General features: G+C 40.3%; 1 protein-coding gene across 1 annotated transcript; it reads right to left on the bottom strand.

Moving 5' to 3' along the window:
• Window positions 1–359: 359 nt before the first annotated feature.
• Window positions 360–7590, bottom strand: LOC113118614 (progesterone receptor). Its single transcript, XM_026287920.1, has 9 exons — window positions 7194–7590; window positions 6037–6950; window positions 4437–4546; window positions 3479–3595; window positions 2801–3106; window positions 2354–2498; window positions 1851–1981; window positions 1219–1376; window positions 360–865 (listed from the first exon to the last, which is right to left on the bottom strand). Exons 2-9 carry the CDS (start codon window positions 6822–6824, stop codon window positions 710–712), a joined length of 1911 nt encoding a protein of 636 aa, XP_026143705.1. The 5' UTR covers window positions 6825–6950; window positions 7194–7590; the 3' UTR covers window positions 360–709.
• Window positions 7591–13076: the final 5486 nt, after the last annotated feature.

Raw genomic sequence — 13076 nt, 5'->3', positions numbered from 1 at the left:
AATGTATGCTCTTGCCTTCTGCTTTAAAAATAAGCATCAGACTGGATCAAAGTATACAGCGATCCATTAATTATACAGTGAACGCTGAGCTAATGAGCTCTTTGTCTTTCAAACATTGTTATTGTATGCAATCAGGGGTGGTTGTTTTTTTTTTTTTTATTAGATATTTCATAATCATGTACTTTTCATTTGAAATGGTGTGAGCAGATACTGTGTATATATGTAAGTACAATCAAAGGTGCCTGGCACTGTCCACTTGACACTTGAGACAGATAAGCATTTCCCTTTCATCACACTCAGACACATTTCCTGAAAATCTAGTATTAAAAAAAAAAAGTTTATAATTTAATCATAAATTACTGTCTAACATTTTTTGTAATATTTAAGTAATAATCTGAAAAATAACAAAGGCTTTGAAAAACCCATACATCACATTTTTTCAGCACATTTTAAGACCACTTTTCTTTGTAATGTTTTTGTAAAAGGCAATAGCAGGTTTAATAATACTGCATGATTATATGTTGTCTTCAGATTCTGGTTCTCTCTCCACATTGAAAAACTGTGGATTTTCAACTACCACATTTGATCAGAACTCGTGACTATTATAAGGGGATGATTGTACATGGAAAGATGCATGTCTATGTTATTTAGATGTGGTACACATTCATCAGAGATGAAAATCAGCACAGACCCAAGCGTCCTGTCTGGATCACTTGTTGTGAAACATAAGGGGTTTGACCATTCCCGCCAGCACTTTCGGCAGCTGTGATGCAATGACCTCTGACATCATCTCTGGAAACTCCACCTTCATGGCATCCGCCTGGATGTAAGTGGTCAGACAGTACAGATTGACCTTCTTTGTAATCTACACAAAGATAAAGTCAACGTCACATATCAGGCTCCCATATCATGCTTTCAGCATTCTGTTATCTAACAAGTGATGACGTGAATAAAGCTGCGTCATTAGTGATGTGAACTATTTCATATGAAAGATTTGATACATGAGATAGCTTTATTCCTTTGATGTCTTTTTCAAATTTACATCAATCAGTTTATTACAATGTGTTCTAAAACAACATATTAAAGGGTTGTTCACGCCAAGGAAGATAGCTGGAACTATAAAGGTTTATAAATTGTTCTGATTCTGAGAATATGGAAGCCCAGTTGCATGTGTAGGCTATAGTTCCCTTTTGTTTAGTTTTTTCACTCATGCTGTACCTCGTGCATGGTGTCCATGAGTTTGGTCAGATGGTAGAATCTCTGTGAGCTGGCCACCACTCCTTTCTCCTTCAGCTGGATGACTTTCGTCAACTCACAGATGTAGTTCTGTCTCATTTCATCAAACTGTGTTTGACTCTTCAAGCCTTCCAGAGGAACTGTCACAAATTCATCATGTTAAATCATTACACTGCCAAAGGTCATGTTAGAGTTAACCACAGCATTATTGTTACAGATCAATTAAATGTTCCTTCTATAAATTGCTATAAAACATTGCCAGTTTTACCATCAAAACAGAGCTTTGATATGACTTTTTAACTTAGTTACACAGTTACTCATATTGTTGACTGAAACATTCTATCAGTAAAATAATGTTGCAGTCAGCTCAATTTAAAAGCTGCTTTGGCATTACTGTTGTTCTTATTTGAAAAATGTTTGCTTGAAATTGAAACTTAGTTGGACTTTCAAGGCCTCACAGTTTGCCAATTGCGTATCTCTGTTGATCCGTGCAGACTGGCATAGGGCCACTGCTTTAAAATTGTCCAGATTGTTAATATCCCATTCTGGAACACCGTGCTGATCTGTAGCGGGTCAGTCTGTAAGAGTTTTATGGGTCAGAGAGGATTTATTACCAGTGTTGAGGAGCATCAAAGCCTTCATGCATAGAAACTCTTCTTTGGTCACTTGCAAGTTGGCAAATTCCTGTGGAACGAATTGCATAGCCAAGCACAAATCGTAGATCGGAGACCTCCTCATCTGATCTCTAAAATTTAAACAGCTCTATGAGAATACTGAGTATATGCATATCTAAATGTCTGTTATTTACTGCACAGCTGTTAATTGCATATAGGTATTATGAGCATAATCTCTTAAGAGCACAATAAAGAAAAAAAGAAAAACAGCATAAAATTACAATTATGTAATTGCCACAGACCAATGGTAGTTCAAAGGTGTTAACCAATCGATGCAAACGTTTCCATAAATTTCATTTCGACAAGCTGTTATGGAATCCTAACCAAATTTTGTTTTGGCCTGATTTTGTTTCGGAAAGACGTCATACAAATTTGTTTATCAATTTTTCTTGAAGTATACTAAGGGCCTTTACTCTAATTCAGTTGTCTTTACTGTTACTTACTGGCTCAAGATGAGATCGGGCGCAAAGTACAAGTAATCACTGGTGACATTCTGAAAGGTTCTCCAACCCAGCGAGAACAACATTAAACCCATCCAAGAATACTGGATTAACGTCATCTGGTCATTGATGTGCAAATTGCGAAAACCTGTTAAACACAGAAGTACAACAAAGATCTTTAGTAAAGCCTTTGATCTCGTTCTTTAAAATTCCAAAAGAAGGATTTCCCAGCACAGAAGAACCATTCTGGGTTCCACAAATAACCAGTGAACAATTCTTAAAAGAACTGTGAAGAATATTTAATTAATCTGAAGAACGTTTGTTCAATGGAAAGTTTCCACTGTTAATGGTTCTTCATGGAACCAGAATTCTAGATTCCATTAAAGAACTTTTCTTTTTAAGGGTGTAATCTGAGATGTTTGTTAGGCTGATTGTAAGGGTGTTAGTTACCTGGAAGAGACTTGGACCATCTGACAATCCAGAGCAGCTGCCTCTCACAGAGTCTGTTGAGACTGTTGAGGAGAAGATGAGGGAGCTCTGGTTGCGAGTTGTCGTAGCCAGAGTAAACCACCTGTGGCTCAATGTTCTCCAGAATGTTGATCATCTGAGGTGACAGCTGCAGCTCACGGATCGCTGGCATGCAGGGCACGGAGGACACAGTCTGACCATCAGCCAGCAGGGGCAACGGACCCTGGAACATCAGCGATGGATTCAACCCCATGACCTTCAAACCCACAATCCGCTTCATTTTACGGCCTGAAACACACAGATGTACTGTAATGAGGGGCCACCTTGATTATCTTGAAAACCCAACTTTTCATTGGTCATCTATATTAGCTCAGGTCCATTAAATAATTTTTGACAGATTTCTAATTTTAATAATTTATAAGTAGATGTTGGAACTAACATTGACCAAGATTAATAATTCATGCTTTAGAAGTATTTTTCATCGTTAGTCTATGCTAACTGCTATCGATAACTAATGTTACCAAATGGAACCTTGGTATCACTGGCCTCAACATCTTAAAGTCTGACTGTCCATTAAGTCCAAGAAGCTTGAAAAATTATGTATTTAATATATCAAAACAAAACCTAATATGTAAAAGAAATGAGTCGCATCAAAGATACCTCCAAGCATCATCCCTGCCTGGTAGCACTTTCTAAGACGACACGAAGGGCAGTTTTTCCTCCTGATTTTATCAACAATACAGTCATTCCGTCCAGCACACAGGTAGTTATGGTGACCTAGACAAGAGACAAGAAAATTCTCAACCCTTTAAGAAAAATGATTATACTTAGGAGATAAAATAAATCTATCCACACAGATGCGCATAATTGATTCCAGTTCTCCACCGGAAGTCATCTAGGAACATGTTATTTTTAAAGGAGGATGATTTGGAGAGTACGAGGGGAAAAAAGAGAAGAGTAAATTGGTTTGCAGCAAGGCTGACAAGGGCATAGTGACATGGCCATGGTCAGACACAGTGGCTCTTACATATCTGTCCTCAGTGATAAGAATAACAAGTCAGAGAAAGAACACGGTGAACACTGGCCCAAATGATAATAGTCTTCTGGGACACTGTATACACCGTGACTCACATACATTGAAACATGATATAAAGGTTTCTGAGAGCACCACAATTTATCTTTTGTAGCTTACCGTTAACATTTTGTTTGCTTTCAGGCCATCTACTATATGCTAATGTGTTCCATAAAATGTAAAATAATAACATTAAGAATGTGTGCACATGTAAGAAAAAAAAATAATAATAATAATTGTAGGTCTAAATGCTATTTTTTGTCCAATGAAATGCTCTCTAAAATGAAATCCCGGTCCCCAATATCATCTTCTAGCATAGTAGCAAATCATGCTCATGGCTGTGAGGTAACTGAAGCCTATTTCCTAGGCCTTAAATATGTCCCACTCAAACTTCCTGTTTGGGAGGTTTCCTGTTTACGAAAGACATCAATGCAGGAGAGAAAAACTGCAGTCTGCAAAGTTCATGGAGTCTTCAATATACCCCATGACAAAGACAGATGATTATATTTTGACAGTAAACAATCGTTTTAGCACAATCTTGCTCACCTTCAACAGCTCTCTTGAAAAACACCTTGCAGCTTCCACAGGTAAGAACTCCATAGTGACAACCCGAAGCTTCGTCTCCGCATATAACACACAGTCTTTGAGATGGAACCCTTAATGCAAGCAGGAGACAGTATTCTACACATCCTGAACAACAATGGTGTATTTTAAACCTGCAGATGTTACTTTTATATTTTACATTTAAAATTTACACTTTTATCCAATGCAATTTACATTGCATTAAAGGTACACATGTAAATTTGATCAGTTCTTGCTTTTCTTGGACTTGAACCCATTGCTAGCACCATGCTCTACTTTGCAATGACACACACAAATTTCTAAGTGCTACAAAAGTGTCCACGTGACTTTCTGATTAAGAGTATATATATATATGTATATATATACAGTACAGACCAAAAGTTTGGAAACATTACTATTTTTTTATGTCTTTGAAAGAAGTTTCTTCTGCTCATCAAGCCTGCATTTATTTGATCAAAAATACAGAAAAAAACAGTAATATTGTGAAATATTATTACAACTTAAAATAATAGTTTTCTATTTGAATATACTTTAAAAAAAATAATTTATTCATGTGATGCAAAGCTGAATTTTCAGCATCATTACTCCAGCCTTCAGTGTGTAACATCCAGTCTATCACATGATCATTCAGAAATCATTCTAATATTCTGATTTATTATGAGTGTTGGAAACCAAGTGTTGGTTCTGCTGTCTAATATATTTGATGAATAAAAGGTTAAAAAGAACTGCATTTATTCAAAATAAAAATGAAAAATTATAATAATATATTTTCTAATAATATATTTTCTTTACTATCATTTTTTATCAATTTAACACATCCTCGCTGAATAAAAGTATTGATTTTATTTAGAAAAAGAATGAAAAAAAATTACTGACCCCAAATTACTGACCAGTAGTGTATATTGTTATTACAAAATATTTATATTTTAAAAACATAGCTTCTTTTTTTTTTTACTTTTTATTCATCAAAGTATCCTAAAAAAGTATCACATGTTCTGAAAAAATATTAAGCAGCAGAACTGTTTCCAACTTTGATAATGAATATTAGAATGATTTCTAAAGGATCATGTGATAATGATCCTAAAAATTCAGCTTTGCATCACAGAAATAAATGATCATTTAAAGTATAATAAATTTAAAAACAATTATTTTAAATTGTAATAATATATCACAATATTAAATAATTTTCTGTATTTTTGACCAAATAAATGCAGGCTTGATGAGCAGAAGAAACTTCTTTCAAAAACATTAAAAATAGTAATGTTTCCAAACTTTTGGTCTGTACTATATATATATATATATACACTTTTTTTTTTTTTTTTTTTTTTTTACATTGCAAAACCATTATTTTTAAGTGGTTACTATTCAAAAAGAGGAATTCACAATCATTTATTTTAATATTGTGACATACAAAAATACAAATTTGTAAAGGTTACATTTCCAAAATAATAATTATTCAGAATAATTAAATTAAAACTACACCAATCATTTTAATTATACTTCTACTAAGTTCTCAATACAGCTTCATTCTTAATGAGGCACAACATTTCTGACATATTCTTACCCTGGAAATGCCGTGTAGACTGTCTGTGAGCGCGAGATGAACCCCTCCGGTGAAGAGTATCCAGCGTGCTCTTCATTAGTGGTTGGATACCAGAACGGAGAGTTCGCGGGTGAAACCCATTTGGAAATGTCCGTTTTGGACATCGTGGTAGCTGCACTCGTTCCATCGAAATTCAACATACCTCTGCCGAGAGAAGGCGATACTCTTCTCGGAGGTGGCAAAACCAATGTAGATTGATTCATGTCCAGCTGAAAGTTAGAGGAACTGTCCACAGCCACCTGTTGGGCAGCTTGAGATGAGAGCAAAGTTGAAGAGTCCTCAATAAAGTCGCACTGCTGTTTCTTTTCGGCTGGATCATAGCAGCTATCCAAGGCGCTGATGTTTAAGCCGAGGTCGAAATCAGTGTTGGGTGGCTCCATGATGAGAGACTGCTCATGCTCATCTTTAATATACGCACTCTCCGAAACATCTGTCTCCTTGGGCCGAAGCGCTTTTTCGCTCCACTGTCCGCTTTCAACTTTCAGAAATTCATCCATTTGGTCAGTATACGTTTTGGTATCGAGGGGCAAGTCAAGAAAAGAGAGCTGATCCAGACCGTGGCTGCTTGAGCCAGGCGCGCTGCTGCGTAAAGACCCCGCGTCTCCAAAATTACGCACGGAGACCCTGCCGTGCCCTAAACTCTCGTCCGTAAATTTTTCGACGAAACTACTTATTCCAGTCCTCATCTCTGTGGAATCAGCGAGAGAAGTGTTCACAGTTTCCATTCTGCTGTTAGTTTTGGTTTCCATAATCACAAATCTGGCCGGAAAGATGCGTCCTCTCTGTTTGGTTGGATGTTGTGATCTGTGGCAAATAACCTTCTCTATTCTTCCTTGTGGTGAGAGGCTGTACAAAAGTGTCCCTGCGACTTATTCCTAAAAAAACGATGTTACTTTATTAAATAGAATCTTTATTTACAACATTTTATAACAGTATGCACATTTTAACATATGATATTAATAACCTTGACGTAGAAAATAAACTTTATTTCCTATATACACAATGTACCATTGAAAAGTACTGCCTCTTATTTATTATATGACTTATTTATAGACTAGAGTTCAGGATAGATTGAATCAAACAAATTGTGGAAAGATTGTGAAAAGATTATTTCTCACCTTTTGGCTATAAGTCATTGACATAAAATCATAGAGTCTCATTGAAGAGTGATCGATAAAGACCCAAATATCATCACGGAGAACTGGTGGTCGTGGATGACGTCATGAAATAAAATTCATTATAGCCTAATAATATCCAACATGATAGCCTACATGCGCCACATAATGTGTTCAGCGCAACTGGAGAGAGAAAAGACGTCCTTCGAATTTATCTGTGCAGAAGTCACACATGGAGAAGTTAGACATTGGTTTCCAGACTGAATATTACTCATGTCTGTGTCACAAATCTCAACCGAAAGTGTCTGTGACGTCTATGCTCAGCAAAGTCCGCAAATCTAACTAGGAATAGGCTGGTTTTAGATTGTGAATGATCTTAGTTTGAGGTCATTTATTAATGGGACGTGAACATCCTGTGCCTCTTTGCTCGGTTCCAGAAGGCCGGTTAAAAGCTCTTGAAGCTCGTTTCCTTGCAGAAAAGCATAATTTAGCCGATTCATTTTCACACCAAATAATTTTCCACTAACCTAAAGCATATATTTTAGTCCAGGTGTCGAATGCTGTGGGGAATCAAGTTTAATCATCTTCATTTTCTTATCATTTCAGTAATATTATTATTATTTATTTATTTAATGTTTGACTAATAAAAAAAAGTGTACTATTAAATGCAGGTTTTCGAATTAGCCTACTTCGTTGAGCAAATCATTAACAAGTCCTAAACACGAAAAAGTACAGTATGTTCAAATCTTCAATCTCAAAGCAACTGTACTTAAGTTTTAACTTTTAAATATTAATTTCAAATCAACCTCATCGTACAACTGTAATACTTTTTTCCCCCACGCTCCCCACTAAATATTTCGGGGAGTATCAAAGTTTATAAGTGCTTTATGGCAGCAAAAGACGCACGTGTAGAGTGTTTTTATACTGATCTATACTATATACATATGTTATAGTCTAGAGCTAGCCATTATTAGCCATTTATTACAACAGTGGTATATTTACAACAGTGGCCAATAGTGATGGCTGCTGTAGTAAACACTGCTAATCATGTTCCATAAGTTTTATCTGTTTTTTCATCCATCACCAATGACTGTTGTTTAGCCTTGGCTTCATGATTATCACCCACGTCACAAAAAAGGTGCAATCAGTATAGCTGAAAGACCCAATAATCAAATCTTTCAGAATAGTGCTTGTAACAGACCAATGGTGACAAAACTTTCCTTTTCTCCAAATCTAATTCAATGCCTTTTTCTCTCACACGTCTCACATCAGAGTGCTCAGCTGAGAGGGTCAAAGTGACCAGTTCTTTTCCTCCCTTTCCTGCATTTCCAAAGCATTATTTCCGATCACCTTGGCAACCAAGATTCAATGAGCTGCCATACTGGTGTGATGGCAAACTAGTCCATAAAAAAAATAATTAATAATAATAATATTTTATTACTTGAATTTCTGAAATATTTTGTCCAGCTTTTAGCATTTTTGCATAATGTCTACAAAATAGTAGTCCCAGACAATCTACATTAGATATATAATTTGTGTCACTTTTTCTAACTTAATTCAGATCAGTATTTTGAGACTTATTGGTTATTTATTTGGTCAAAAAAATAACATTTGATTCTGATTAGTCAATAATTGAATAAAAATGTCAAACCCAGTCAATATTTTCATTTCTATGTATTTGTGTTTTTGTGAAGCAGCAGTGTAACAAGCTAGATAATGTACAATGAGATTAGCAGGACAAATAACTCACAATGATACAAAACTGCTACTCATGCTGGGATATAATTTAACGGATGCAGTCAAGCAAGCTGTTATTGAGGTCAGAGCACTGGTAGTCAAGTCAACCAATGCTGATAAAAGCTTTTAACCTCTGCTGTCTATTTCTGACTCTTTCCAGGGAGAGAAGCACCTGGTAAATTATATCTGTATGGGCTGTACTCAGCAGCCCATGGTGGGAAAAAAATGGTGTGAGTCTCTCGAAAGGTCAGGTTGAACTATGGTGTAACATCTCTGCCCTTACCTTGAGACTGGAATTTAAAATAGCCTGTGTGTCGTGATAGACATCTTTTAGAGAAACCTCTAGGATGAAAAACAGAACAATTGTGTGTGTAAACTACCTTTCCCCGGTGATCTGAACCTCTGGGATGAACATGATTTCCTGGAAGACCAGGTACAGTTTTCACATACTGTAGGAGTTTCTAACAAGGAAATAACTTTAACTCAAAGGTTTCTTGCAATGGTTTCTGAAATTCTCATTTGGGCCAGGCCACTATTATGTCATCTTTTAATCCTTTTCTGTTAAGCCAAATGGTGGAATACTTGGCAGCATGTGATGGAGCACTATCAGGCATAAAGATCATGGTTCCTTTTCAGGAACTCGAGCTGCGTCGAAGCGCTTGGGGAACGTCCATGACGAGACCGACTCTGAATATCGTGTGCAATCTGTCCATCGGAAGGGCGTGACGTCACGGGCAGGGTGACGTAGCGACCAGGAAGCTATAAAGGCACGTACCGTGCAGCTGGCTTCAGCTTCGCGTCTGTCAGCAAGCGCTCTGTGTGTGCATGTCAAAAGTCTGTCCCGTTGGTCCTATTTATTGTTGTCTGTCCCTTAGCCATTGAAAGATCACTAAAACATTTCAATATGCCAAAAGTAAAAGCATAGACCAACATATTAAGGGCGATTCCAAGCCACGTTATAGATTGTGTGTTCCTCCCTGCCCTCGCTACATTATGAGTGGGGATACACACAGTTTGTGCGTAGCTTGCCTGGGATCCAAGCACGCTGAGTCGGCTCTCGAGGGGGCCGACTACCCGCATTGTGAACGATAAATGCCAAGTAAAGACCGTCTTTACTTGTCTGATTGTTTGATTGCATTAAATTCTGAGGAATATAATGACAGTTATTTGACTCGTGAAGTTAGATGTACTGGAGGGACTGCTGGGCAGGAGCAGCCCCCTCCGCGTACTTCAGGCTGGGAGGTCCACGGCCAAAAAGTCATGACGCATTTCGGTCACGACTACAGAGGGCGGCCCCTACTGGGGTAGAGCGGTGTCCACCTCATTACACGGTGCCCGTCTCACCTCAGTGCCCTGCCAGAGTTTCAGGGTGCAGCGGCTTCCAGCGAGCACTGCTCTCAGTTATTTCCGCCCATGAGCGCAGCGGAGCTGAGATGCTCGCCGCCCCTTCGGGGGCCTTTTACACCAGAGGTCAGTCTCGAGAGACTGATTCCCTTAGTACATAAGTTGCAGCGTGGAAACTACTGCCAATGTATCTCAATGGGTCCTGCACACAGTAGAAAGAGGCTATCGCATTCAGTTCGGCCTTTCACCGCCGACATTCAACAGGGTTACATCGACAATAGTCGGCCATCGGCAGGCTCTGGTTATGGAACAAGAAGTGAATACCCTATTAAGGAAGGAGGCCATCGAGGTGGTCCCTCCTCTAGACAGGGAGTCCGGGTTTTATAGCCGCTATTTCATAGTTCCAGAGAAGGATGGGGGGGTTGCGTCCGATCTTAGACTTACGTCATCTAAACCTCTCAGTAATGTCACTGAAGTTCAAAATGCTCACTGTCAAACAGGTTGTAGCTCAAATCAGATCCGAGAACTGGTTTGTCACAATAGATCTCAAAGACGCATACTTCCATATCCATCCTTCCACAACACAGGAAGTTTCTGAGGTTTGCTTTCGGGGGCAAAGCCTACCAATATCGAGTACTTCCCTTCGGCCTAGCACTCTCACCCCGCTCGTTCACGAAATGTGTAGATGCGGCTCTGGTATCCCACCGTATGCAGGGCATCCGCATTCTGAACTATATTGATGATTGGTTGATTCTAGCTCAATCAGAGCAAATGGCGGTTCGACATCGAGATGTCGTTCTCGTACATATGGGGGAGCTGGGTTTGAGACTAAACGCCAAGAAGAGTGTACTTTCTCCAGTTCAGAGAACCACCTATCTAGGCGTAGTGTGGCATTCGACCACGATGCAGGCACGTCTGTCTCCTGCTCGGATCGAGTCGATCCTCACATCAGTCGAGAGAGTCAAAGAAGGCCAGCCACTCACTGTCAAACAGTTTCAGAGACTGTTAGGGCTTATGGCAGCTGTAGTCCAACGTGATACCTTTTGGCCTCCTTCACATGAGACCCCTACGTGGTGGCTCAAGACCAAGAGATTTTCCCCGAGGGGGAGTCCATTACGAAGTATCAAGGTCACGCGGTGATGCCTTCGTGCCTTAGACATATGGAAGAAACCTTGGTTCTTGAATCAGGGCCCGGTGCTGGGAGCTCTTGGTCACCGTGTAACGCCAGCGACAGACGCGTCCCTCACCGGTGTGGGTGCGGTCATGAGTGGCCACCCTGCCCGCGGTTTGTGGAGCGGTCGCCATCTGGCATGGCATAACAGTTGTTTAGAGATGCTAGCTGTGCATCAAGCATTGAAATATTTCCTCCCAGACCTGAGAGATCACCATGTGTTGGTGCGCACCAACAACACATTGGCGATTTCTTATATCAGTCACCAGAGAGATCTGCATTTGCGCCCCTTTTATAAGCTGGCACACCAGATCCTTCTGTGGTCCCAGGACAAACTCCTCTTGTTCGGAGCAGTGTATATTCCTGGGAGATTGACCGTGGGAGCAGACATACTGTCGAGACAGGGGCCGAGGCCCAGGGGGGGGGGGCTTCACTCCGAGGTGGTGAAGTAGATATGGAGAGTTTTTTGGACCTCTTTGCGACTCAAAAGATATCGCAATATCCCCTCTGTTTCTCTCTAGTTCATCCAGCTCCTCTGGGACTGGACGCTATGGTACAGACCTGGCCGAGGCTTCGTCTGTACGCATTTCCCCCCTATTGCTCTGCTCCCGGGAGTTCTGGCGAGAGTACGCTGGGACGGGGTCCGTCTGTTATTAGTAGCCCCGTTCTGGTCGGGCCCGTTATGGTTCGCAGATCTGATCTCTCTCCTCGACGGCTCTCCATGGGAGATTCCGATCAGGACAGATCTGGTCTCTCAGGCGCAGGGCAAAATAAATCACCCTCGCCCGGAGTTGTGGAATTTGTGGGTATGGCCTCCGAGGGGGCACAGCTCATAGCTTCCGGTCTCTCAACCGAGGTTGTTGAGACCTTCCTCCAATCCAGAGCTCCCTCTATGAGGAAACTGTACACCCTGAGTTTGAAACTCTTCTCCTCATGGTGCAGAGACCGCCAGCTTGACCCTGTTAACTGCCCAGTTGGTACAGTTCTGGAGTTTCTACAAGCTAGGCTCTCTGCGGGGTTAACTCACTCCACCTTAAAGGTGCACGTGGCGGCCATAGTTGCTTACCATGTCCCTTTCAATGGTCAGTCAGTGGGTAGACACCCCCTAGTTACACGTTTCCTTCGGTGCGCTGAGGCTGAGACCTAAAGTACGGTCCCATATTCCCCCGTGGGATTTGGTTGTGGTGTTAGAGGTCAGGCCCCCTTGGTGGCCCCTAACTACTTAGACTTTGCCCCTGGTATGGCCAAAGCATTCTTATACCCTTGAGCGGGTTATGTTCCTAAAGTTCCCTCTGATACGCCACAGCCTATAGTACTGCAGGCCTTCTGCCCTCCTCCCTCTCGGGAGCCAGACCAGGAGAAGCTAAATTGTATGTATTGTACGAGGACTGGACGCATACGTCCACTACACTAACCCCACTCTGCTGTTGACTGATTCAACTGGTGCTCTGTGTCTCTGTGTCCATTAGTGAACCAGCCATGGGCCCAGCCATCTACTCCATCAAGAAGTGTTCTCATTCCATACGTCCATAAAACTTTCAAATTACTCTTCATGTATTTCTTGACCCAGTCCATGCTACAGCTTGTGATGTTTGTTAACTAGGTGTCATGTTTTACCTTTTTACCTCAGCAAG

This window comes from Carassius auratus, chromosome 18 (assembly GCF_003368295.1).
Source record: "Carassius auratus strain Wakin chromosome 18, ASM336829v1, whole genome shotgun sequence".
Taxonomy (NCBI): domain Eukaryota; kingdom Metazoa; phylum Chordata; class Actinopteri; order Cypriniformes; family Cyprinidae; genus Carassius; species Carassius auratus.
Note: the sequence above shows the minus strand (reverse complement) of the source record. Positions and strands in the feature narration are given on the sequence as shown.

What these genes read in the sequence shown, in the direction of transcription:
- LOC113118614 (XM_026287920.1), bottom strand. Translation starts at nt 6,824, where the DNA reads ATGGAAACCAAAACTAACAGCAGAATGGAAACTGTGAACACTTCTCTC. An exon ending in GGCAGGGATGATGCTTGGAG is followed by an intron (nt 3,107 to 3,478) that starts GTATCTTTGATG and finishes TGTGTGTTTCAG; the next exon opens with GCCGTAAAATGAAGCGGATT. An exon ending in ATGGTCCAAGTCTCTTCCAG is followed by an intron (nt 2,499 to 2,800) that starts GTAACTAACACC and finishes TGTGTTTAACAG; the next exon opens with GTTTTCGCAATTTGCACATC.